This window comes from Oncorhynchus mykiss, chromosome 17 (genome assembly GCF_013265735.2).
Source record: "Oncorhynchus mykiss isolate Arlee chromosome 17, USDA_OmykA_1.1, whole genome shotgun sequence".
Taxonomy (NCBI): Eukaryota; Metazoa; Chordata; class Actinopteri; order Salmoniformes; family Salmonidae; genus Oncorhynchus; species Oncorhynchus mykiss.
This window is the reverse complement of record NC_048581.1, coordinates 30,093,627-30,118,054: the sequence shown is the minus strand read 5'-3', so window position 1 is coordinate 30,118,054 and position 24,428 is coordinate 30,093,627. Positions and strand designations below refer to the sequence as shown.

Here is a 24,428-nt window from a genome sequence, read left to right as displayed (position 1 = left end):
CTAGTTAAATAAAGGTTGACAAAAGAAAAATATACCCCTGTCGAACAGATAGAAGTGTTTTTGGGGGTGGGGGGCAACATTGCTTTTGTCGAATAAACCGTGGTTTGTGGAAACCTGCTCTATTTCTGAAACTATCCGCCGCCATTGTCGCAACCCTTATTACCAGCCTGTTCAACCTCTCTTTCGTATCGTCTGAGATCCCCAAGGATTGGAAAGCTGCCGCGGTCATCCCCCTCTTCAAAGTGGGAGAAATCCTGGAACAAACTGTTACAGACCTATATTTATTCTGCCCTGCCTATCTAAGGTCTTCGAAAGCCAAGTCAACAAACAGATCACTGACCATCTCAAATCCCACCGTACCTTCTCTGCTGTGCAATCTGGTTTCCGAGCCGGTCACGGGTGCACCTCAGCCATGCTCAAGGTACTAAACGATATCATAACCGCCATCGATAAAAGACAGTACTGTGCAGCCGTCTTCATCGACCTGGCCAAGGCTTTCAACTCTGTCAATCACCATATTCTTATCGGCAGACTCAGTAGCCTCGTTTTTTTCTAATGACTGCCTTGCCTGGTTCACCAACTACTTTGCAGACAGAGTTCAGTGTGTCAAATCGGAGGGCATGTTGTCCGGTCCTCTGGCAGTCTCTATGGGGGTGCCACAGGGTTCAATTCTCTGGCCGACTCTTTTCTCTGTATACATCAATGACGTTTCGCTTGCTGCGGGCGATTCCCTGATCCACCTCTACGCAGACAACACCATTCTGTATACTTCTGGCCCTTCCTTGGACACTGTGCTATCTAACCTCCAAACGAGCTTCAATGCCATACAACACTCCTTCCGTGGCCTCCAACTGCTCTTAAACGCTAGTAAAACCAAATGGATGCTTTTCAACCGTTCGCTCCCTGCACCCGCACGCCCGACTAGCATCACCACCCTGGATGGTTCCGACCTAGAATATGTTGACATCTATAAGTACCTAGGTGTCTGGCTAGACTGTAAACTCTCCTTCCAGACTCATATCAAACATCTCCAATCTAAAATCAAATCTAGAGTAGGCTTTCTATTTCGCAACAAAGCCTCCTTCACTCACCCAAACTTACCCTAGTAAAACTGACTATCCTACCGATCCTCGACTTCGGCGATGTCATCTACAAAATAGCTTCCAATACTCTACTCAGCAAGCTGGATGCAGTTTATCGCAGTGCCATCTGTTTTGTTACTAAAGCACCTTATACCACCCACCACTGCGACCTGTATGCTCTAGTCGGCTGGCCCTCGCTACATATTCGTCGCCAGACCCACTGGCTCCAGGTCATCTACGAGTCCATGCTAGGTAGGGCTCCACCTTATCTCAGTTCACTGGTCACGATGGCAATACCCACCCGTAGCACGCGCTCCAGCAGGTGTATCTCACTGATCATCCCTAAAGCCAACACCTCATTTGGCCGCCTTTCCTTCCAGTTCTCTGCTGCCTGTGACTGGAACGAATTGCAAAAATCGCTGAAGTTGGAGACTTTTATCTCCCTCACCAACTTTAAACATCTGCTATCTGAGCAGCTAACCTATCGCTGCAGCTGTACATAGTCCATCGGTAAATAGCCCACCCAATTTACCTACCTCATCCTCATACTCTTTTTATTTATTAACTTTTCTGCTCTTCTGCACACCAGTATCTCTACCTGCACATGACCATCTGATCATTTATCACTCCAGTGTTAATCTGCTAAATTGTAATTATTTGCCTACCTCCTCATGCCTTTTGTACACAATGTATAGACTTGTTCCCCCTTATTTTTCTACTGTGTTATTGACTTGTTTATTGTTTACTCCATGTGTAACTCTGTGTTGTTGTCTGTTCAAACTGCTATGCTTTATCTTGGCCAGGTTGCAGTTATAAATGAGAACTTGTTCTCAACTAGCCTACCTGGTTAAATAAAGGTGAAATAAATAAAAAATGACAGAAGTGAAAAATGATTCCTTAGTTGTTCATTTTCTCGAAATCTAAAGGCACAAACGAGATTCGAGCCAATGTCTTAAGTAGATGACCATGTTATTACTCCAATCTCGTGAAAGTGACAAACTGACACTTTTTAATTTTCGTTTAAAAAAACACATGTATATGGAATAAGTGACTTTTTATTTGACTGATTGCACATTGATTTGACTGATTGAGCTTAGCTAGCCAAAGTCGCCTTAACATCGCCTACATGTGTGATCTGGGTTTTGGATTAGAAAAGCAGTTTCTGCCCATTTTAATACTGTAACGTTACTGTCTTTGGTATCCATTATCTGTCGACTGCATTAAAATGAACATTGGCAAAATGTGATTTGAAGATAGGTGTTAATTGCAAACGTTGGGGGTGGTCACTGTTTGCTTTTGTACATATTTGGTTCCCTTCAATTTTGGGGTAAATTGTATTGTTGCTTCTTTCAGTAGACTATTGAGTAGAAGTTGTATCTAATGTAGTGTTCCTGTGTAAACACAATGTGGCGTCTAGTACCTGCATTACTGTTTTAAAATTATTTATACATTGTCCATGTTGAATAAAGTAATACATTGGCACTTAATTTGGCTCAAGTAATGAAGGTTATTGTAAAAATGGGGTAATAACACGTCAAACTGTGCCAATCAGCTAACTTCCGTGACCAAATAAGGAGAAAAAGTAGTACCAGACACATGCGCGTTGATATGTTCCAATGTGTTATGAGCTAGAACACCGTTTTGACTGACATTTGTCTGCCCGGCATTTCTATTTTCGTGTCGCACTTGTAGATTATCCACTTGTATTTACCACAGATTGGTTTAAAGATATAGACGTAGTTATCATTTGTTACTTTCATACTCTGCATAACCATGCCTGGATTTTCCGACAGAGATCGTGGCAGAGACAGGGGGTAAGTAGGTAACGCTAATGTCTGTTTAGCTAACATCGTTAGCTAGGATGGTTAGTTTTAACGCGGTACTGTAGCTAGCTAGGTACGTTTTGTTTATCCATGCCATTGGCTTGAGGTGCAATGTTAATACGACTTCTTTGAACCCTAATCAAGTGTTAAAGTACATTTTGTTGGATCTAATTGATGTAACAAGCAGGTCGGGCAAATGTTTAGCTGACAGTTAACATTACCTAGCTACAATAACGCGTTAGCAATGGGAGATTCTCAGAGGCCTATGCTATGTTGGATATAATAACCATATTCACCACACTTGCACATCGGCGCATAAAATATAGTATGTGATGTTTGTTAAGAACCCTGGAATGTTTGGTCAGCTTGGATGTTGCAAATTGTTTCGAATCAAAATGCCGGCCGGTTCCCTTTGTTCCTCCTCTACCGGCCAGAATTAAAATGGCAGCTAAACTGGTTTAAACGTGACGCAGAAACAAATGTAGTTAAACCTACCATATCTTTGCATGTGTAAGCAAATGGGTCACTGCTGTCCAGCCCTTGATCGTGGCTCTCCGTTCCATTACACATGTAATTAAAAGTGCTTTCCTCACCATCTTAAATAAGCATGCCCCGTTTTTAAAAAATGTAGACCTAAGAACAGATATAGCCCATGGTTTACTCCCGACTTGACTGCCCTTGACCAGCACAAAAACATCCGGTGGCGTACTGCATTAGCATCGAATAGCCCCCTCGATATGCAACTTTTCAGGGAAGTTAGGAACCAATATACACAGGCAGTTGGGAAAGCAAAGGTTAGCTTTTTCAAACATACATTTGCATACTGTAGCACAAACTCAAAAGTTCTGGGACACTAAAGTCCATGGAGAATAAGAGCAGCTGCCCACTGCACTGTCGCTAGGAAACACTGTCACCACCGATAAATCCACGATGATAACTGAGAATTTCAGTAAGCAATTTAACGGCTGGCCATGCTTTCCACCTGGCTACCCAGGTCAACAGCCCTGCACCCCCCCCCCCCCCCCACAGCAACTTGCCTAAGCCTCCCCCATTTCTCCTTCACCCAAATTCAGATAGCTGATGTTCTGAAAGAGCTGCAAAATATGGACCACTACAAATCAGCCTGGCTAGACAATCTGGACCCTTTCTATCAACTATGATCCGCTGCAATTGTTGCAATCCTATTACTAGCCTGTTCAACCTCTTTCGTATCGTCTGAAATCCCTAAAAAGCCAAGTGAACAAACAGATCAGACTATTTCAAATCCCACCGTACCTTCTCCGCTATGCAATCTGGTTTCCGAGCTGTTCATGGGTGCACCTCAGTCACGCTCAAGGTCCTAAATTATATCATAACCTCCATCGATAAGACAGTACTGTGCAGCCGTCTTCATTGATCTAGCCAAGGCTTTCGACTCTGTCAATCACCACATTCTTATCGGCACACTCAACAGCCTTGGTTTCTCAAATGACTGCCTCGCCTGGTTCACCAACTACTTTTCAGATAGTTCAGTGTGTCAAATCTGAAGGCCTGTTGTCCAGACCTCTGGCAGTCTCTATGGGGGTGCCACAGGGTTCAATTCTTGGGCCGACTCTTTTCTCTGTATACATCAACGATGTCGCTCTTGCTGCTGGTGAGTCTCTGATCCACCTCTACGCAGACAACACCATTCTGTACACTTCTGTCCCTCCTTTGGACACTGTTAACTAACCCCCAGATGAGCTTCAATGCCATACAACACTCCTTCCGTGGCCTCCCAACTGCTCTTAAATGCAAGTAAAACTAAATGCATGCTCTTCAACCACCTGCCCGTCTAGCATCACTAATCTGGACGGTTGTGACTTAGAATATGTGGACAACTACAAATACCTAGGTGTCTGGTTAGACTAAACTCTCCTTCCAGGCTCACATTAAATCTAGAATCAGCTTCCTATTTCGCAACAATGCATCCTTCACTCATGCTGCCAAACATACCCTCATAAAACTGACCATCCTACCGATCTATGACTTCGGCGATCATTTACAAAATATTTCAACTCTGCATCCAATTTGCTGAGTAATCTATCACAGTGCCATCTGTTGTGTCACCAAAGCCCCATATACTACCCACCACTGCGACCTGTATGCTCTTGTTGGCTGGGCCTGGCTTCATATTCATCGCCAAACGCACTGGCTCCAGGTCATCTATAAGTCTTTGCCTTATCTCAGCTCACTGGTCACCATAGCAGCACCCACCCATAGCACTCGCTCCAGCAGGTATATTTCACAGGTTACCCCCAAAGCCAACTCCTCTGGCCACTTTTCCTTCCAGTTCTCTGCTGCCAGTGACTGGATCGAATTGCAAAAATCACTGACGCTTGAGACTCATATCTCCCTCACTAACGTTAAGCATCAGTTGTCAGGTGTACACAGCCCATCTGTAAATATCCCACCCAACTACCTCATCCCCACATTGATATTTATTTTTTTGTTCCATTGCACCCCAGTAGCTCTACTTTCACATTCATCTTCTGCTCATCTATCATTCCAGTGTTAATGCCAAATTGTAATTAAGTGTTAAGATAAGAGCTAGGATGCTCAGTCTTAAAATTTAAATGCATCGATTGCGGTATGGGCTTGGAAACATAAAAACCTTATCTTTCATATTTGAAAAATTGATACACACATTTATTGGGTTCAGGTACCCACACGGCCATGTTACAGCGCTTGTTTACGGAAGAGAGAGTGGACTACCTGCACTATTTAGACACCTGCGTCTCAGAACACCTGTTTGTAAACGGAAGACAGATGCCACAGACGTGTCGTCACTGAAAACTACTGTCGGCCGTAACTGTTAAATGGTTTACAGCTCGTATATTTTCCATTTGAAATTATTTTGACGTATTAAAGTAGACAGATTTGTTTCTATAACCAATTCACGTTTAGATGGAGTGTTTGGCTTCCAGAGCCAATTTGTCAATTAATGAACACTAAGGAGTAACGTTTGCCAAATCTTGGACAAAGGGAACCTAACTTATGTTATGGTAGCTGTTGTAGTACTCATCAAGCCATGCATTCATGGGGGAATGTGAGGTATCAGTTCCTGAGGTATCAGTTCCTCAATGCATAACCATCTGACTTCAACCCAGCATTCACTGTATGCTCAGTCATCATACATTAGGATGTTCCCCCTACTATTTCAGGTATGGAGCTGCACCTCGTTTTGGAGGCGGCGGTGGTGGCAGTAGGGGTGGACCCCCTCAGGGGAAATTTGGCAACCCAGGTGAAAGGCTGCGCAAAAAACACTGGAACATGGATGAGCTCCCAAAGTTCGAGAAGAACTTCTACCAGGAGCATCCGGATGTGACCCGCAGACCACCTGTAAGTGACCCAGGCAGTTATTTCCTTTCCATCTGATTTGAGTGTGGTCTAAACCTTTTGATTCAAATGATCTTTGCCTATGTACAACCTTTTTATGTGTCTGATTGCAGCAAGAGGTGGAGAACTACCTGCGAAGTAAAGACGTAACAGTGAAAGGCAGAGACTGCCCCAAGCCCATGATGAAGTTTCACGAGGCCAATTTTCCAAGTGAGTAAAACCGCTCTTCCAACTTCGCTTAAGAACAAGCTGGTTGTATAAAATGGTGGAATTGAATCTCATATGTAATCTAACTTTGTCTTTTTCAGATTATGTGATGGATGTGATTGCCAAACAAGGATGGGCTGAGCCAACTCCTATCCAGGCTCAGGGCTGGCCTCTGGCCCTCAGTGGGAAAGACATGGTGGGCATCGCCCAGACAGGCTCCGGTAAAACCCTTGCTGTAAGTACATTGATTTAAAACTACGCTTAGTAGCATCTTTCTGGTACATATTTGTGCAGTTGAACCATTTGAGCTCTTTTTTTTTTTTTTTTTTTTCACAGTATCTGCTGCCTGCAATCGTGCACATTCAACACCAGCCATTCTTGGAGCATGGAGACGGACCTATAGTAAGTACACCATAAGCCTCTTGAATAGAGAACATCCCTATTAGTTTTTACAGGGTGAGTCCAGCTGAATAACACTTGTCGCTATCTTTGTTTCTCAGTGTTTGGTGCTGGCCCCGACCCGTGAGCTGGCTCAGCAGGTGCAGCAGGTTGCCGCTGAGTACGGCAGGGCCTCCCGCCTGAAGTCAGTCTGCGTCTATGGTGGAGCCCCCAAAGGACCCCAGATTCGGGACCTTGAGAGAGGTATCTATCCACCACTTTTGTTTTGCTTTCAATTGTTTGCTCAATAAGTTGATTCTGTATTAAATAATTTTGGTGATAGAGGCAGACATCTGAGTGAGTGTTGTCTGTTTTCCCCCCCTAGGTGTTGAGATCTGTATTGCCACCCCAGGGCGTCTCATAGACTTCCTGGAGGCTGGGAAGACCAACCTTCGCAGGTGTACTTACCTTGTGCTGGACGAGGCTGACCGTATGCTGGACATGGGCTTCGAGCCCCAAATCCGCAAAATTGTGGACCAAATTCGAGTATGTGGCTTTGACTCAACGCAATTCCCTTTGCTAGAATTCTTCAGTATAAAGGCTCATTCAATACTTGCTGCTGATTTCAATTGGCAGAATTCCCATTGGACTTTGACAAATCATTGCAGAGTCTGCATACCATGACTAACCTGTACCCCTGCACATCGACTCGGTACAGATAACCCCTGTGTATATAGCCTTGGGATTGTTATTTTGTGTTTTTATTATTTTTTTAAAACTTCTTTATTAAATATTTTCTGAACTCTTTCTTGAACTGCATTGTTGGTTAAGTGCTTGTAAGTAAGCATTTCATTGTCAAATCTATACCTGTTGTATTCGGCGCATGTGACAACTAGAATTTGATTAGATTTTCCTGTAGGATCAGCCATTTAGTATTTTATGAAATCCTTTAAGTAATCTATTTTCTCTGTTCTCTCAGCCGGATCGTCAGACCCTCATGTGGAGTGCCACCTGGCCCAAGGAGGTGCGCCAGCTGGCTGAGGACTTCCTGAAGCAGTACGTCCAAATCAACGTGGGTGCGCTGCAGCTCAGCGCTAACCACAACATCCTGCAGATAGTGGACGTGTGCAACGACGGCGAGAAGGATGACAAGTGAGTGACCCATTCCTCCTCAGCAAAGCCAAACGTCACATTTACACTGCTTCATAATTGAAGGAATTCAAATGGAAGAACTCTTCATTTGGTCATTCATTTGTCTCATCCAGGATATAGTGTGAGTCATGTCAATTTGTATCCGGTCTCTTGTCTTTTACACTGAAGACTCCTCCGGCTGCTGGAAGAGATCATGAGCGAGAAGGAGAACAAGACAATCATCTTTACCGAGACCAAGAGACGCTGCGACGAGCTCACCAGGAGGATGAGACGAGATGGGTAAGTGTCATCACAGTAGTGTCTCATTTAACTGGTAAATCATTCTCCCTGTAATGAGTCATGCCTCTGAAGTCCATGTTTGTTTGTTACAGCTGGCCAGCAATGGGTATCCATGGAGACAAGAGCCAGCAGGAGAGGGACTGGGTTCTCAATGGTATGCCTGAAATATTTTCTATAAAAAAATATATATAATAATAATAATGTTTTTTCACAACAATGTTATGGACTTGTATAATTGAAGTTGCTCTTTCCACAGAGTTCAAATACGGCAAGGCCCCCATCCTCATCGCCACCGACGTGGCCTCCCGCGGTCTAGGTCAGTATGGCTTTGGTTAAACCCTCTGGTTGTTTTCCTCAATATTTTCACTTTTTAAAGAAAGTGGTTTTGGCTTTCTTTAACTTCTATGCATTTTCTGAGTTTTTCTCACCTAAAGGTGCAGTCTTTGTGGCAGGGCCTAGGCATGACAAGTCCCAGGCCTCGAGGGGGAAGGAGGACATATTGGAAATGAAGTTGCCCCACTGGCTGCCACCCAGTGGGCCTAGAGAGGTGAAAGCTCTGTGTGCCAGTAATCCTCAAGTCAAAAGGCAGTGTGGCTAAGCCTTGTTTCTGATATCTTTTTTTTATTTTTTATACATGACATTATTTGTTCTCTGTCCATGGATTTTTACCTGAAATGCCTTCGAGACGTTTCCAACTCAAACGTTACACACACAAATGCTTGACGTGACCATTTGCCTTGCATGCGTTTTGTAGAGGGCACTGTATTGCAAGTCACTGTTTTGAGATTTGGAGCGATTCTGTTAGTTGCGGAGCTTGTTCCCAAAAAAGCATGGTCGTTGCGAATGTCACGGCTTTCCATTGCTATCTATTTTTCTCCCTCACTCAAAGCACTGGTTTTCTTGAAATGGAGAGAGCAGTTTTCAACTTACTGTTGTCGAATTGAAATTGATGAGAAACTGGCACGTGTTTTAAGGGGCTATGGGAACATCTAGAGAAAGTGAAAATAGAAGAGCTTCAAAAACCAAAGTTCCTCCCTCGCCTGCTTTTTAAAGTCATGTCGAGACCTGCCAACGAGAGACATTTTCTCAAGTGAACGAACACTGGCTTCTGGGAAGATCTTGCCTAGACGAGACTGATGGGGGCGGGGTGCTCTATGCTCTCTGAGGGGCACCACAGGGGTCAATACTTGGACCTTTTTCATTTTTGCATTTTTTGGGTCCCCCCTCAAATTAGTACTTGGTCTATTCGGTCTTGGCAAGACGTGCAGTGAGGCCTTTATTAGCAAGCTTCTTATGAGTGTGACTGGGAAAAAGGACCTTCAGAACCCATACCAACTGAAAGGTCCTATATTGGCACACGAGGAGGCAACAGTGCACATAGCGGCCCTACTGCGTAGAAGCTCCTGGATGTCACTTGACAATTTGTGGGGGAGTTCGCTGCATTGGGAAAGGACTAGTGAATGCATACTCCTTAATGGTAAGACTTCAAATCCAGTTCTTTTCCTCCCCTGGTTAAAAAAAGGGAGGGAGAATGCCATTTTTTGATATGGTAAGCAAATGGAGTGTGCATCTCGTTTCTCTCTTCCCACAGTAGTATTCCCATGGAGTAGAATGTTTTTCTTGGATTGTGTTGGTTAACCCCGTTCTTTGCAGCTCAGCTAAGTATCCAGTCTCTGGAACCTTTTAGCTCTCCATTCTCAATGCTAACCTTGTCCTTTGGTCTGGCTGTTGTGGTGTGCAAAATCCTGTATGGTGTCCTTTTTGCCACACTGCAACACTTTACAGATGTGGAGGATGTGAAATTTGTCATAAATTATGACTATCCTAACTCCTCTGAGGACTATATCCACCGCATTGGACGCACGGCCCGCAGTCAAAAAACAGGCACCGCCTACACCTTCTTCACCCCCAACAACATGAAACAGGCCAGTGACCTCATAGCTGTGCTCCGCGAAGCTAACCAGGCTATCAACCCCAAGCTCCTCCAGATGGCAGAGGCCAGAGGAGGTAATTCCTATGGCGGGTGAGATGCGAACAAGGCTGTGGTTACATCTGCAGACATTTCGATTTTATAGATTAGACATCTATTTGAAGGGTTTTGGGGCACAGCTTCTTAAAATTAAATACGAAGATGACCCACCTTGTTCTCACCATATTTGTCAACTATCATTTTAGTTTAAATGTCTTTGACACCCATCACTGCTACCAGTCTCACCACTGCCCTGTCTCTTTTGTCTTGTTTTCCAGGTCGTGGCGGGGGGGGAAGAGGTGGCTTTAGGGATGACCGGCGAGATAGGTATTCTGGGGGGAGGAGTTACGGTGGTGGTGGTGGTGGTGGTGGTAGTTACAGGGACAAGGATAGCGACAGGGGGTTCGGTGGGGGACCAAAGAGTGCCTTCGGCACAAAAACCCAAAACGGAGTGGGCTACGGGGGTAGCACCTATGACAAGGGCGCTAGCTCTGGCGGTAGCTACGGCAACAGCTACGGCAGCAACGGACAGGCTAGCTTCGGCGCCACCAACCAGGTGGGTGCGTTCGGAGGCCAGAACTTCCAGGCCCCTCCACAGTTTGGAGCTGCGCAGGCGGCTGCCCCAAACGGCATGGGTCGCCCACCATTCCCCTTTAACCCACAGGCACAGCAGTCCCAACAACCCCCACCCATGGTACCCTACTCTATGCCTCCCCCTTTCCCACAGTAACTGACTAGGTGTAGATTGTGTGCACAATTCACAACCAAACCACAACTCCCCCCCCCCCCCCGTCTTTAAATATTTTATTATTATTATCCTCTGTACTGTTTAACTTTTTTTGCTTACAGCAGGGTTGGAATTCTTCAGTAACCCCAAGCATTGAAATGAGTCCCAATGGGGGCTGTTGAAGTGCATCTAACTGGTGCACATCTCCTTGACTGTTTTTATTTGTTACATTCCTCAGTAATTTATTTTTACTAAGTAATGCAGATTTTGAGTTAGTGTTATGTTTAAAGTGATATGTTAAGATCTTACTTGGGGGACATGCATGGGCCTTCAAATAAAACAATTAAATTGAAGTTTTGTGGTGGTTCATTCTTCTATTGAGTATTCATTCAGCATTTAATCTTCGTGGATTTTATTTTAAAAGAATTCAATCATACCACAAGAAAATAGCAAACATTCCTAATTGCACAAGTATAACCATAAGGTAACAAGTTAAAGATGAGAACTTGTCTTTCTGTCATGTCGACACGGAAGTGACGTAGACATAGCTTTACTTCCGGGTGCGCCCAGTTTACGCTTTACACATGGTTGCAAGTATTTTAGAAATCGAGTATTTGTATTAAGTTGCCAGGCTTTGCCGAAACTACTCGTGGTATAATTCGCAGGTGTCCTTTTCTAACGTGATTTCAACCTGGGAATTACTTCTAAAATGTGAGACCGCACGCAATGCATTGCTAGGCACGCGTCAAGCTGCAATTAACCTAACTTCTTTTCAATAACGGAATGAGTGACCACTAAACATGCTCACTTACTGTGTTAGACGACTCATCTGGAGATGTGAGAATATACCAAGAACCTCACACTGCTGCAGGGTAGCTTTTTCACGTCAGCACTGCAGTACTGCAACTCCTGTCAGGTCTGTCGCTGAGGACTCCGACCATACCAAAACACTGATGCAGCTATGCACTGACAGGTATTACATAGCTTCTGGCCAACTTCATAGAGATTCTTTTCAGCGCGGAACCAACTGTGGATATGGACCACTTGGTATGGAACTTAAAAATAACATTCTTGAACAGTGGTGGAACTCTGTGATAGGGTTCAGGGCCGAGGTGTTTGGGATAAGCACTCTACACGCTAGTAAGAACAGAACTACCGAGAGGGATGGACAATTGAGGGTTGTTGACACCGAGAACCTACGTCAAATACTTTCCCAGCGAGAGCTAAGTAAGGACCAACTTATTCAGAAGCTACAGACCCATATCCAGAATGGTGCATCTCTTCGAACTAGTCTTTTCCAAGGTAACTATCATTGGGTGTTGTATTGTACACCTCTGCTATTTTTACCTGTGTGCATGCTTCAGGACATAAATCAACTAGTTAAATTAAATTCAACGTTGGGTTTCCAGGCTAACATGGTCAATGCTCCCCCCCAACCCCCTCCAGGTGCTTTGGAGCAATATGTGCCCTCTTTGGAACTAGTGAACCGAAAGTTGCCGTTCGGCCTGGCTGAGACCGGATTGTGCTTCCAGCCATCAGGTGGACCTAGTTGGTGAGGCTAACTCCTCCCTTAAATCACATGAACTATTCACATGCACTGTGATCAGTTACCATTGTGCTTATTCAAAGTGCAAATAGATCTAATTTAGCGTAGATTTAACCTAAGTCATATGTTCTTGTTTTATTTGAGATGGCAGATTGCTATAATAACACCTGGGCATAGCAGACTAAAGAGTAGTTGTGCGCTTTAAAGGTAGACTCAGCGAGATGACGTACATTCAGAAAGTAAAAAGCATAGTGGTTCAATTCCTGCAACAACTAAGAGCGCTGAAGCGCGAGGTTCAACTTCTCCACTGTTTTGGTCCCGTACCTATGACATTCCAACAGCATGACTCGAACCTGTGCGTATGCACACATACTGTGTGTGACTGTCTGAGCAAAGTTTTGTATATCGCTCAACTCAATATCTGCGGTGCTGCTCGTGGCAGAGTCTACCTTTAACCCCTATTCTGTGTGTCAATTCCTGGCAGCCCAGATGAAGTTACCCAGTCCTCTTTGGTGTGGTTCTGCTCGCCCCGCACCTCCTCACAGTGGTTGGACTACTGGGCACGGCATCGGCTGCAGTGGTGGAGAAAGGTGGGTCACTTTCTGATCCAATTTCAATACGTTGTGGTCAAGATCAGTTTCTCTGTCTGCAAATGAATCTGCATCTTGATTTGAAGTCGAAGAAGCTTCTGGTAGGCTAATTGACATAATTTGAGTCATTTGGAGGTGTACCTGTGGCTGTATTTCAAGGCCTACCTTCAAACTCAGTGCCTCTTTGCTTGACATAATGGGAAAATCAAAAGAAATCAGCCAAGATGTCAGAAAAAAATGGTAGGTCTCCACAAGTCTGGTTCATCCTTGGGAGCAATTTCCAAACGCCTGAAGGTACCACGTTCATCTGTAAAAACAATAGTACGCAGGTATAAACACCATGGGACCACGCAGCCGTCGTACCGCTCAGGAAGGAGACGCGTTCTGTATCCTAGAGATGAACGTACTTTGGTGCGAAAAGTGCAAATCAATCCCAAAAAGGGGGAGGCTTGCAAGCCGAAGAACACCATCCCAACCGTGAAGCACGGGGCTGATCCAATTTCAATACGTTGTGGTCAAGATCAGTTTCAATGTCTGATTTGAAATTTATAGAAACGACATTGTTTCTATGTTGATATTTGTAATACTGAAAGACAACTTGACTTAATGTGGATGGTAAAGTACTTTTCTCTAATCGCATCTCTCTGTCCATCCAATCCTGTCCCTCCATTCATCTATGATCCAGTTTGCCCTGGGCCCGTCCGACTTCAGCTGCAGTGACATAACAGAAGAGGAGCTGGCAGGCCGGGCGTCTCGTGGTGTGAAAATTGTGTACAATTTCCCATGGGGCCAAGAGGCCCTGGAGACTCTGTTGAGCCGAGGGGATGCGGAGTTGCTGCAGACACACAAGAGCGCTCGCAACAAACTACAGGTCAGTGTAATGATGCCTTCTTCTGCAGGGACAAAACTGCAGTTAATACCCTATCCCTCTTTTGCTGTCACTATAAAACAACTTAGGAGTGGATCTTAATCATTTTTCACAATATGTCAGTTGCACAGGAGGCTGCTGAGGGGAGGACGGCTCATAACAATAGCTGGAATGGAATGATATTAAACACATGGAAACCATGTGTTAGATTTGTTCGATACCATTCCATTAGTTCTGTTCCAGCCATTACTCTGAGCCCATCCTCCCCAATTAAGGTGCCACTGGTCGCCTGTGGTCAGTTGTGTGGCGGCAGGTAGCCTAGCAGTTAGAGCATTATGCCATTAACCATAAGGTCTCTGGTTTGAATACCCGAGCTGACAAGGTGAAGAATCTCTGTGCCCTTGAGCAAGGCACTTAACCCTAATTTGCTCCAGGTGCGTCGTACATCTATGACGCCCTAACAAGCAAAAAGGCAGTTAACTGCTAATTTCGTCAAAAATGAGTTAATATCATTCTTGCTACGTTAAATACATGCTTAATCATGTGGACAAGTATCCTGCCTCTGTTTTGGAGAAAATGTGGGTCATATTAGCAGTAACTGCACTAGGTTTTTGTGAAATCAAAGTAAATAAAAGCAATTATTCTCAGTTCCACGCTATGAGCAGGTACTGCCTTTTTTGCTTGGTAGGGCAGTATGGCTGACCCTGTAATACACCGGATAAGTCTAGTGAAATGTGTTGTATGTGACAATAAAACATATTTTTGTTATTAAAGTAAGATTGTATTAATCATATCAATGCTCCATATGTTTTCTGACTGTTATGCACAGTGCCTAGATGGAAGGAAGTCAGTCGTCCCCTATGCCATCTCCGTAACTGGAAACCTAGAGCGAGGAGTGTTGGCGTACCTGTACAACTCACTCCAGCAAGTGAAGAAAGTCGACAGCAAACAGAGGCTACAGCAGAGAAAGGTGAGACGCCTAAGTCCTTTCCACATTAGCTTTCGTAGGGTTACATCTCTGATAACATGGGTGAAAACTTGAGCATCCAACATTAGTTCTGTTTTTTGAACTGATGGAAATGGTTAGAATGTGCTACACACACTGACTTCTTGTTGCCCTTGTAGGTTTTGAAGCTCCATCCTATTTTGTCTCCAGTCAAAGTGGCCTTGGACATGGGAAGGGGAGCCACTGTGGAACTAAGACAGGTAGGAAACTATTGAGATATACACAAAGTTATTCAATAGGACTCTGAGTGTAGTTCTAAAATTCTATTCTACATCTTAGGTTTGTGAAGGCTTACTGAAGGAGTTCTTGGAAGGGGGAGTCTCTGCATGGCCTGGATATCTTGAAACCATGCCAACCTCAATGGAGCAGCTGAACACAAAGTAAAACTTCTTCATACCATGATAGTATATTTCTTTATGTTGTGGTTTATCATTTCATGTAATGGATTTCATGTGTTGTCTACTGTTGGATACATTCTGAATACAATAGAATTTTGACATCAAAAGCCACACCTATTTAGTGACCATGCAATTTGGTGTATACAGAATTATGTAACATGTTGACGTTTGACTTCACTGAAGGTGATCTCGATAGCTGTACTGTTTCCCTGTGGGGACCCAACTGTAAGTATGTTTGGTGCCTGTGTGCCCAGGTATGACGAGATGGGGGTGCTGTTCACTGTGGTGATCAGTGACAACACTCTTGAGAGTGGCCTACTGCAGGTGCGAAGCCGCGACACCACCATCAAGGAGACCATGCACATCTCCGAGGTCAAGAACTTTCTGGCCAGATACATATCTGCTGCACAGAACATATGAGGGAGTAATATTAATGTCCCGGGTGAACCGGGTTAGCATGGATTACATTTGTTTTGGAACCGGACTGCCTCCCGGGCGTGAGCCAGGTGCCCCATTTTAGCCGTTGGTGAATTCAGCTTTAAACCGAAGGGATGTAGATTAAGCAACAATACTAGATGTTATATGGATCTGAACGATGCTGCCTTGTTGACAACATGGCCGAGTGTTGCAGATTACTGTTTTATTTGAGAAGGGTGCTCCTCCCTCACCGCTTTGCCCATTCACGTCACATGCCATAGCACGGTGCACTTAATCAAACTCCCTCATTGATTGAAAACTGACATTTGGCAAAATGTCAAAGTAGACTGTCAAAGAATGGGGTGGTGGGCCCTCATGGGCAGCAGGAAAGCTGTCTATATGTGTTTGTTTTGGATAACTGTAGCTCAAAGCCAATTTGACTATCTAGGATACTATATTAAAAGTTGTTAATCATTTTCACTTTGTGGTTATCATTTTGTTGTCAAAGTGTCACACAAATGCTGTCATATCAGCAGCAAATTCTCATATGGAACTTTTTCTACGGGTCAACAAAACATGATTAAGTGTGTGTGTGTGTATATATATATATACAGTGCCTTGCAAAAGTATTCGGCCCCCTTGAACTTTGCGACCTTTTGCCACATTTCAGGCTTCAAACATAAAGATATAAAACTGTATTTTTTTGCGACGAATCAACAACAAGTGGGACACAATCATGAAGTGGAACGGCATTTATTGGATATTTAAAACTTTTTAAACAAATCAAAAACTGAAAAATTGGGCGTGCAAAATTATTCAGCCCCTTTACTTTCAGTGCAGCAAACTCTCTCCAGAAGTTCAGTGAGGATCTCTGAATGATCCAATGTTGACCTAAATTACTAATGATGATAAATACAATCCACCTGTGTGTAATCAAGTCTCCGTATAAATGCACCTGCACTGTGATAGTCTCAGAGGTCCGTTAAAGGCGCAGAGAGCATCATGAAGAACAAGGAACACACCAGGCAGGTCCGAGATACTGTTGTGAAGAAGTTTAAAGCCGGATTTGGATACAAAAAGATTTCCCAAGCTTTAAACATCCCAAGGAGCACTGTGCAAGCGATAATATTGAAATGGAAGGAGTATCAGACCACTGCAAATCTACCAAGACCTGGCCGTCCCTCTAAACTTTCAGCTCATACAAGGAGAAGACTGATCAGAGATGCAGCCAAGAGGCCCATGATCACTCTGGATGAACTGCAGAGATCTACAGCTGAGGTGGGAGACTCTGTCCATAGGACAACAATCAGTCGTATATTGCACAAATCTGGCCTTTATGGAAGAGTGGCAAGAAGAAAGCCATTTCTTAAAGATATCCATAAAAAGTGTCATTTAAAGTTTGCCACAAGCCACCTGGGAGACACACCAAACATGTGGAAGAAGGTGCTCTGGTCAGATGAAACCAAAATGGAACTTTTTGGCAACAATGCAAAACGTTATGTTTGGTGTAAAAGCAACACAGCTGAACACACCATCCCCACTATCAAACATGGTGGTGGCAGCATCATGGTTTGGGCCTGCTTTTCTTCAGCAGGGACAGGGAAGATGGTTAAAATTGATGGGAAGATGGATGGAGCCAAATACAGGACCATTCTGGAAGAGAACCTGATGGAGTCTGCAAAAGACCTGAGACTGGGACGGAGATTTGTCTTCCAACAAGACAATGATCCAAAACAGAAAGCAAAATCTACAATGGAATGGTTCAAAAATAAACATATCCAGGTGTAGAATGGCCAAGTCAAAGTCCAGACCTGAATCCAATCGAGAATATGTGGAAAGAACTGAAAACTGCTGTTCACAAATGCTCTCCATCCAACCTCACTGAGCTCGAGCTGTTTTGCAAGGAGGAATGGGAAAAAAGTTCAGTCTCTCGATGTGCAAAACTGATAGAGACATACCCCAAGCGACTTACAGCTGTAATCGCAGCAAAAGGTGGCGCTACAAAGTATTAACTTAAGGGGGCTGAATAATTTTGCACGCCCAATTTTTGTTTTTGATTTGTTAAAGTTAGAAATATCCAATAAATGTTGTTCTATTGTAAACTATAGTTTTGGCAAGTCGGTTAGGACATCTATTTTGTGCATGACACAAGTCATTTTTCCAACAATTGTTTACAGACAGATTATTTAACTTATAATTCCCTGTATCACAATTCCAGTGGGTCAGGAGTTTACATATGCACTAAATTGACTGTGCCTTTAAACAGCTTGCAAAATTCCAGGAAATTATGTCATGGCTTTAGAAGCTTCTGATAGGCTAATTAACATCATTTGAGTCATTTGGAGGTGTACCTGTGGATGTATTTCAAGGCCTACCTTCAAACTCAGTGCCTCTTTGCTTGACATAATGGGAAAATCAAAAGAAATCAGCCAAGACGTCAGAATAAAATGGTAGACCACAAGTCTGGTTGATCCTTGGGAGCAATTTCCAAATGCCTGAAGGCACCACGTTCATCTGTACAAACAAAAGTAAGCAAGTATAAACACCAAGGGACCACGCAGCCGTCGTACCGCTCAGGAAGGAGACGCGTTCTGTATCCTAGAGATGAACGTACTTTGGTGTGAAAAGTGCAAATCAATCCCAGAACAACAGCAAAGGACCTTGTGAAGATGCTGGAGGAAAACGGGTACAAAAGTATCTATATCCACAGTAAATGAGTCTTATATCAACATACCTGAAAGGCCACTCAACGAGGACGAAACCAATGCTCCAAACCGCCATAAAAAAGCCAGACTACGGTTTGCAACTGCACATGAGGGCAAAGATCGTACTTTCTGTAGAAATGTCCTCTGGTCTGATGAAACAAATATAGAACTCTTTGGCCATAATGACCATCGTCATGTTTGGAGGAAAAAGGGGGAGGCTTGCAAGCCGAAGAACACCATCCCAACCGTGAAGCACGGGGGTGGCAGCATCATTATGTGGGGGTGCTTTGCTGCAGGAGGGACTGGTGAACTTCACAAAATAGATGGCAACGACAACTGCCCAAGTTACACCAGGAACACACAATCCCTCCATCAGTGCTCAGACTGTCCACAATAGGCTGAGAGAGGATGGCCTGAGGGCTTACAGGCCTCTTGTAAGGCAGGTCCTCAGCAAACATCACCGGCAACAACGTTGTCTATGGGCACAAACCCACCGTCGCTGGATCAGACAGGACTGGCAAAAAGTGCTCTTCACTGACGAGTCGCGGTTTTGTCTCACCAGGGGTGACGGTCAGATTCGCGTTTATCGTCGAAGGAATGAGCATTACACTGAGGCCTGTACTCTGGAGCGGGATCGATTTGGAGGTGGAGGGTTCGTCATGGTCTGGGGTGGTGTGTCACAGCATCATCGGACTGAGCTTGTTGTCATTGCAAGCAATCTCAACGCTGTGCGTTACAAGGAAGACATCCTCCTCCCTCATGTGGTACCCTTCCTGCAGGCTCATCCTGACATGACCCTCCAACATGACAATGCCACCAGCCATACTGCTCGTTCTGTGCGTGATTTCCTGCAAGACAGGAATGTCAGTGTTCTGCCATGGACAGCGAAGAGCCCGGACCTTAATCCCATTGAGCATGTCTGGGACCTGTCTGATCGGAGGGTGAGGTCTAGGGCCATTCCCCCCAGAAACATCCGGGAACTTGCAGGTGCCTTGGTGGAAGAGTGGGGTAACATCTCACAGCAAGGACTAGCAATCTGGTGCAGTCCATGAGGAGATGCACTGCAGTATTTAATGCTGGTGGCCAAACCAGATACTTACTGACTTGTCATTTCTCTTTGCTTCTTTGAGCTGTTCTTGCCACAATATGGACTTGGTCTTTTACCAAATAGGGATATCTTCTGTATACCAACCCTACCTTGTCACAGCACAACTGATTGGCTCAAAGGCATTAAGAAGGAAAGAAATTCCGCAAAGGAAATTCCACATCTATTAATTGAAATGCATTCCAGGTGACTACCTCATGAAGCTGGTTGAGAGAATGCCAATAGTGTGCAAAGCTGTCATCCAGGCAAAGGGTTGCTATTTTGAAGAATCTCAAATATAACATACATTTTGATTCGTTTTAACTCTTTTTTTGGTTACTACATGATTCCATATGTGCTATTTCATAGTTTTGATGTCCTCACTATTATTCTACAATGTAGAAAATAGTAAAGCTAAAGAAAAACCCTTGAATTAGTAGGCGTGTCCAAACTTTTGACTGGTACTGGATATATTATATACATACAGTGCATTCGTAAAGTATTCAGACACCTAACCTTTTTTCACATTTTAAGTTACAGCCTTATTCTAAAATTGATTACATTTATTTTTTTCCTCATCAATCTGCACACAATACCCCATAATGACAAAGCGAAAACAGGTTTGTAGACATTTTTGCAAATTCATAAAAAACAGAAATACCTTATTCCCATAAATATTCGGACCATTTGCTATGAGACTCGAAATTCAGCTCAGGTGCATGCTGTTTTCATTGATCATCCTTGAGATGTTTCTATAACTTGATTGGAGTCCGCCTGTGGTAAATTCAATTGATTGGACATGATTTGGAAAGGCACACATCTGTCTATATAAGTTCCCACAATTGACAGTGCATGTCAGAGCAAAAACAAAGCCATGAGGTTGAAGGAATTGTCCGTAGACCTCCAAGATAGGATTGTGCTGAGGCACAGATCTGGGGAAGGTTATGAAAAAAATTCTGCAGCATTGAAGGTTCCCAGGAACACAGTGGCCTCCATCGTTCTTAAATTAATAAGTTCTTCCTGATGATGACTCTGGCAGAGCTCCATAGTTTCTCTGTAGAGATGGGAGAACCTTCCAGAAGGACAACCTTCTCTGCAACACTCCACCAAATAGGCCTTTATGGTTGAGTGGCCAGACGGTAGCCACTCCTCAGTAAAAGGCACATGACAGCCTGCAATGAGTTTGCCAAAAGGCACATAAAGGACTCTCAAACCATGAGAAACAAGATTCTCTGGTCTGATGAAACCAAAATTGAACTCCATGGCCTGAATGCCAAGCGTCACGTCTGGAGGAAATCTTGCACCATCTCTACGGTGAAGCATGGTGGGTACAATGTTTACCAGACTACCACTGGGTACAATGTTTACCAGACTACCACTGGATACAATGTCTACCAAACTACCACTGAGTACAATGTTTACCAGACTACCACTGGGTACAATGTTTACCAGACTGCCACTGGGTACAATGTTTACCAGACTACCACTGGATACAATGTCTACCAAACTACCACTGAGTACAATGTTTACCAGACTACCACTGGGTACAATGTTTACCAGACTGCCACTGGGTACAATGTTTACCAGACTACCACTGGGTACAATGTTTACCAGACTACCACTGGGTACAATGTTTACCAGACTACCACTGGGTACAATGTATACCAGACTACCACTGGGTACAATGTCTACCAAACTACCACTGGGTACAATATTTACCAGACTACCACTGGGTACAATATTTACCAGACTACCACTGGGTACAATGTCTACCAGACTACCACTGGGTACAATGTCTACCAGACTACCACTGGGTACAATGTCTACCAGACTACCACTGGGTACAATGTCTACCAGACTACCACTGGGTACAATGTCTACCAGACTACCACTGGGTACAATGTCTACCAGACTACCACTGGGTACAATGTCTACCAGACTACCACTGGGTACAATGTCTACCAGACTACCACTGGGTACAATGTCTACCAGACTACCACTGGGTACAATGTCTACCAGACTACCACTGGGTACGGTGTCTACTAGACTACCACTGGGATAGAGCTGGCCTTAGGTATCTCATACAGTAATTTTTTCACATAGACAAAGGTGTGTGCCTCATAACTCAAGGATTACTGTTTTAAAATGCCATTACAATGGGAGTTGTATTATATGTCGTATTACACTGCATTTATTGAAGTCCATCTGTAACTTACACTGTAATACACATCAGTATTCTGCAGCATGATACTTGTAGTAATCCCAGTTTGTAAGCACAGTCGTCAAGCCTTCGGAATCCAAAAGTGTCAGACATTGTTTTGAGATGCCATCAGGTCCATGCTAATCTTTCCCTATTAGTTGTGTGTGGTGTGTGTGTGTGGATGTAAACAAACATCATTATTCTGTATTCTAAGTCAAGCCATTGTTTACCTGAGACTTCCATCACGGTAAAACATTCCTGACTCAAATGTACAGGTAATCTTTGTAGTGAGTTTGATTGATGATAAGAGGTGCTGATGCAGTGGAACACAATGGGCACCGGTTAGTGGGCACAGTGGGAAGCTCTGAAATGCGCCACTAGGTGTCAGGCTTCCATAAGGTATTGACGCCAAGAGTAAAATCAAACCACCTTGATCATGGTGTTGATTACTAAACCAGCATGAAATGAAAGTGACTGAAAAGACATCCATTTAATGAAAGAGACTGCTTTCTGTTGTAACTGTGAACTGAGTGCACTGTACTCTTCTCTGTGACTTTCAACTGTTGCCAAGCAGCTGCCACAATAGACACGACACTGTTGTGTGACGAGGATCATTCATCTCCCTTTTGGTCTCATTGACACAAAGGGGTGCTATAGAAGGCAAACCTTCAACATCTCTCTCTTCAACAATCACTCTCCAGGAAACAGGCAGTTCTGAGGTAGAAACACAGACTGAGAAATCCATCCGGGGAATCAACTTAGTGTCTGAAGCACTGCTGTCAGGAAAAACTATTGTGAGAGGATTCATTTGGTGTGTAAGCGTGTTTGTTTGTGTCCTTGAAAGTGTAAGTTGTAAAGGTAAGTTAGTCCTAAGGTTGTGTCAGGGTGTGTGCTGCTGTCTGCCTTTGACTCAACCGAAGGTCACAGTCCCAGTGGCTACAGACAGACAGTGATGAATACACACTGAGACAGATCTAACACCTCCTCTACCTGCAGGACACTGGGACACTGCAGTGAATGTAGTCTGACATTTCTCTGTGTGTGTTCGTGGACCAGGGAGATCGCTTTAGTTTGAAGTCAAAGTAGAGACATGTAACCAGGTCCCAAGAATGTGTAGAATTGCCTTCAAAACCGGCCACTAGGGGGAAAAGTGAGCGCTATTACTTTAAAGTAAGCTGTTGGCTTGCTAGGGCGTTGTGGACAGGGATGGTGGATGGGTGTAAAAGCTGCAATCTGGCGTTGAGGGTTTCGTGTTCAATCCCAGGGCTAGGCAATGGTATATATTTTTTCTCGGTTTTAAGCCTTTCCCAAACTTTTACTTAACTGAGAAGTCAAACCCCCAGCCCGACGCAAGTGTTTGTATTTAACTTATGGGGAGTTAGGTAATAGTGTCTCAACTTAAATGTCAAAAAACAATGTTTACCATGACTTCACCCATAGTGGCAGCATCATGGTGTGGGGATGTTAGTCACGATTGAGGGAGACTAGTCAGCATCAAGGGAAAGATGAACGGAGCAAAGTACAGAGAGATCCTTGAAAACCTGTTCCAGAGCGTTTGGACTGAGGCGAAGGTTCACCTTCCAACAGGACAACAACCCTAAGCACACAGCCAAGACAATGCAGGAGTGGCTTCGGGACAAGTCTATGAATGTACTCGACAGACCCTTTCAAACGTCTCTGGAGAGACCTGAAAATAGCTGTGCAGCGACACTCCCCATACAACCTGACACAGCTTGAGAGGATCTGTAGAGAAGAGTAGGAGAAACTCCCCAAATACAGGTGTGTCAAGCTTGTAGTGTCATACCCAAGACAACTCGAGGCTGTAATCACTGCCAAAGGTGCTTCAACAAAGTACTGAGTAAAGGGTCTCAATACTTAAGTAAATGTGATATTTCAGTTGTTTTTTTAATACATTTGCAAAAAAGTCTAAACCGGTTTTTGCTTCGCCATTATTGGGTATTGTGTGATTCAACTTTTTGTACAACTTCTAGGTTGGGACAGGTGTTCATAGTAGCCTCACAGCCTGTTAGGTGATTGACTTTGTAAAATAAAAATTGACGTTCTGATGTGGGGGAAAAAACAATTTAATCTATTTAAGAATAAGGCTGTAACGTAACAAAATGTGGATAAAGTGAAGGGTCTGAATACTTTCCGGATGCACTGTATTTATGTTTATATTCACTGAACAAAAATATTAAAGCAACAATTTCAATTACTGAGGTAAAGTTCATAGAACATTCAATTTAAATAAATTCATTAGGCCCTAATCTATGGATTTCACATTACTGGGAATACAGATACAACAACAAAAAACTAGGGGCGTGTATCAGAAAACCATTTAGTATCTGGTGTGACCACCATTTGCCTCATGCAGCATGCATGCAGTCCTTCTCATAACATTGATCGGGATGTTGATTGTGGCCTGTGGAATGTTGTCCCACTCCTCTTCAATGGCTGTGCGAAGTTTCTGGATATTGGCAGGAATTGGAACACCCTTTTGTACTTTTTTAACCATTTATTTATTTTACCTTTATTTAACTAGGCAAGTCAGTTAAGAACAAATTGTTATTTTCAATGACGGCCTAGGAATAGTGGGTTAACTGCCTTGTTCAGGGGCAGAACGACAGATTTTTACCTTGT

The 24,428-nt window shown here is 43.8% G+C and overlaps 2 protein-coding genes across 3 annotated transcripts; both read left to right on the top strand.

Moving 5' to 3' along the window:
• The first annotated feature begins 2,683 nt into the window (after nucleotides 1-2,683).
• Nucleotides 2,684-11,327, top strand: LOC110493678 (probable ATP-dependent RNA helicase DDX5). 2 transcript variants are annotated; one of them, XM_021568082.2, is made up of 13 exons: nucleotides 2,684-2,896; nucleotides 6,088-6,265; nucleotides 6,376-6,472; nucleotides 6,571-6,704; nucleotides 6,806-6,871; nucleotides 6,970-7,111; nucleotides 7,233-7,393; nucleotides 7,827-7,999; nucleotides 8,168-8,278; nucleotides 8,371-8,432; nucleotides 8,535-8,594; nucleotides 10,064-10,301; nucleotides 10,526-11,327. In XM_021568082.2, the coding sequence occupies exons 1-13, from the start codon at nucleotides 2,856-2,858 to the stop codon at nucleotides 10,554-10,556; spliced, it is 1,494 nt and encodes a 497-aa protein (XP_021423757.1). In that variant the 5' UTR covers nucleotides 2,684-2,855; the 3' UTR covers nucleotides 10,557-11,327. The 2 variants fall into 2 exon arrangements, with proteins under 2 accessions (XP_021423757.1, XP_036805570.1); XM_036949675.1 differs by having other exon boundaries at nucleotides 2,686-2,896; nucleotides 10,064-10,285.
• A 176-nt stretch (nucleotides 11,328-11,503) lies between these two features.
• Nucleotides 11,504-16,275, top strand: polg2 (polymerase (DNA directed), gamma 2, accessory subunit). The gene is made up of 8 exons (XM_021568083.2): nucleotides 11,504-12,276; nucleotides 12,421-12,526; nucleotides 13,005-13,110; nucleotides 13,796-13,981; nucleotides 14,808-14,948; nucleotides 15,104-15,184; nucleotides 15,264-15,364; nucleotides 15,637-16,275. The coding sequence occupies exons 1-8, from the start codon at nucleotides 11,775-11,777 to the stop codon at nucleotides 15,800-15,802; spliced, it is 1,389 nt and encodes a 462-aa protein (XP_021423758.1). The 5' UTR covers nucleotides 11,504-11,774; the 3' UTR covers nucleotides 15,803-16,275.
• The last annotated feature ends 8,153 nt before the right edge of the window (nucleotides 16,276-24,428 follow it).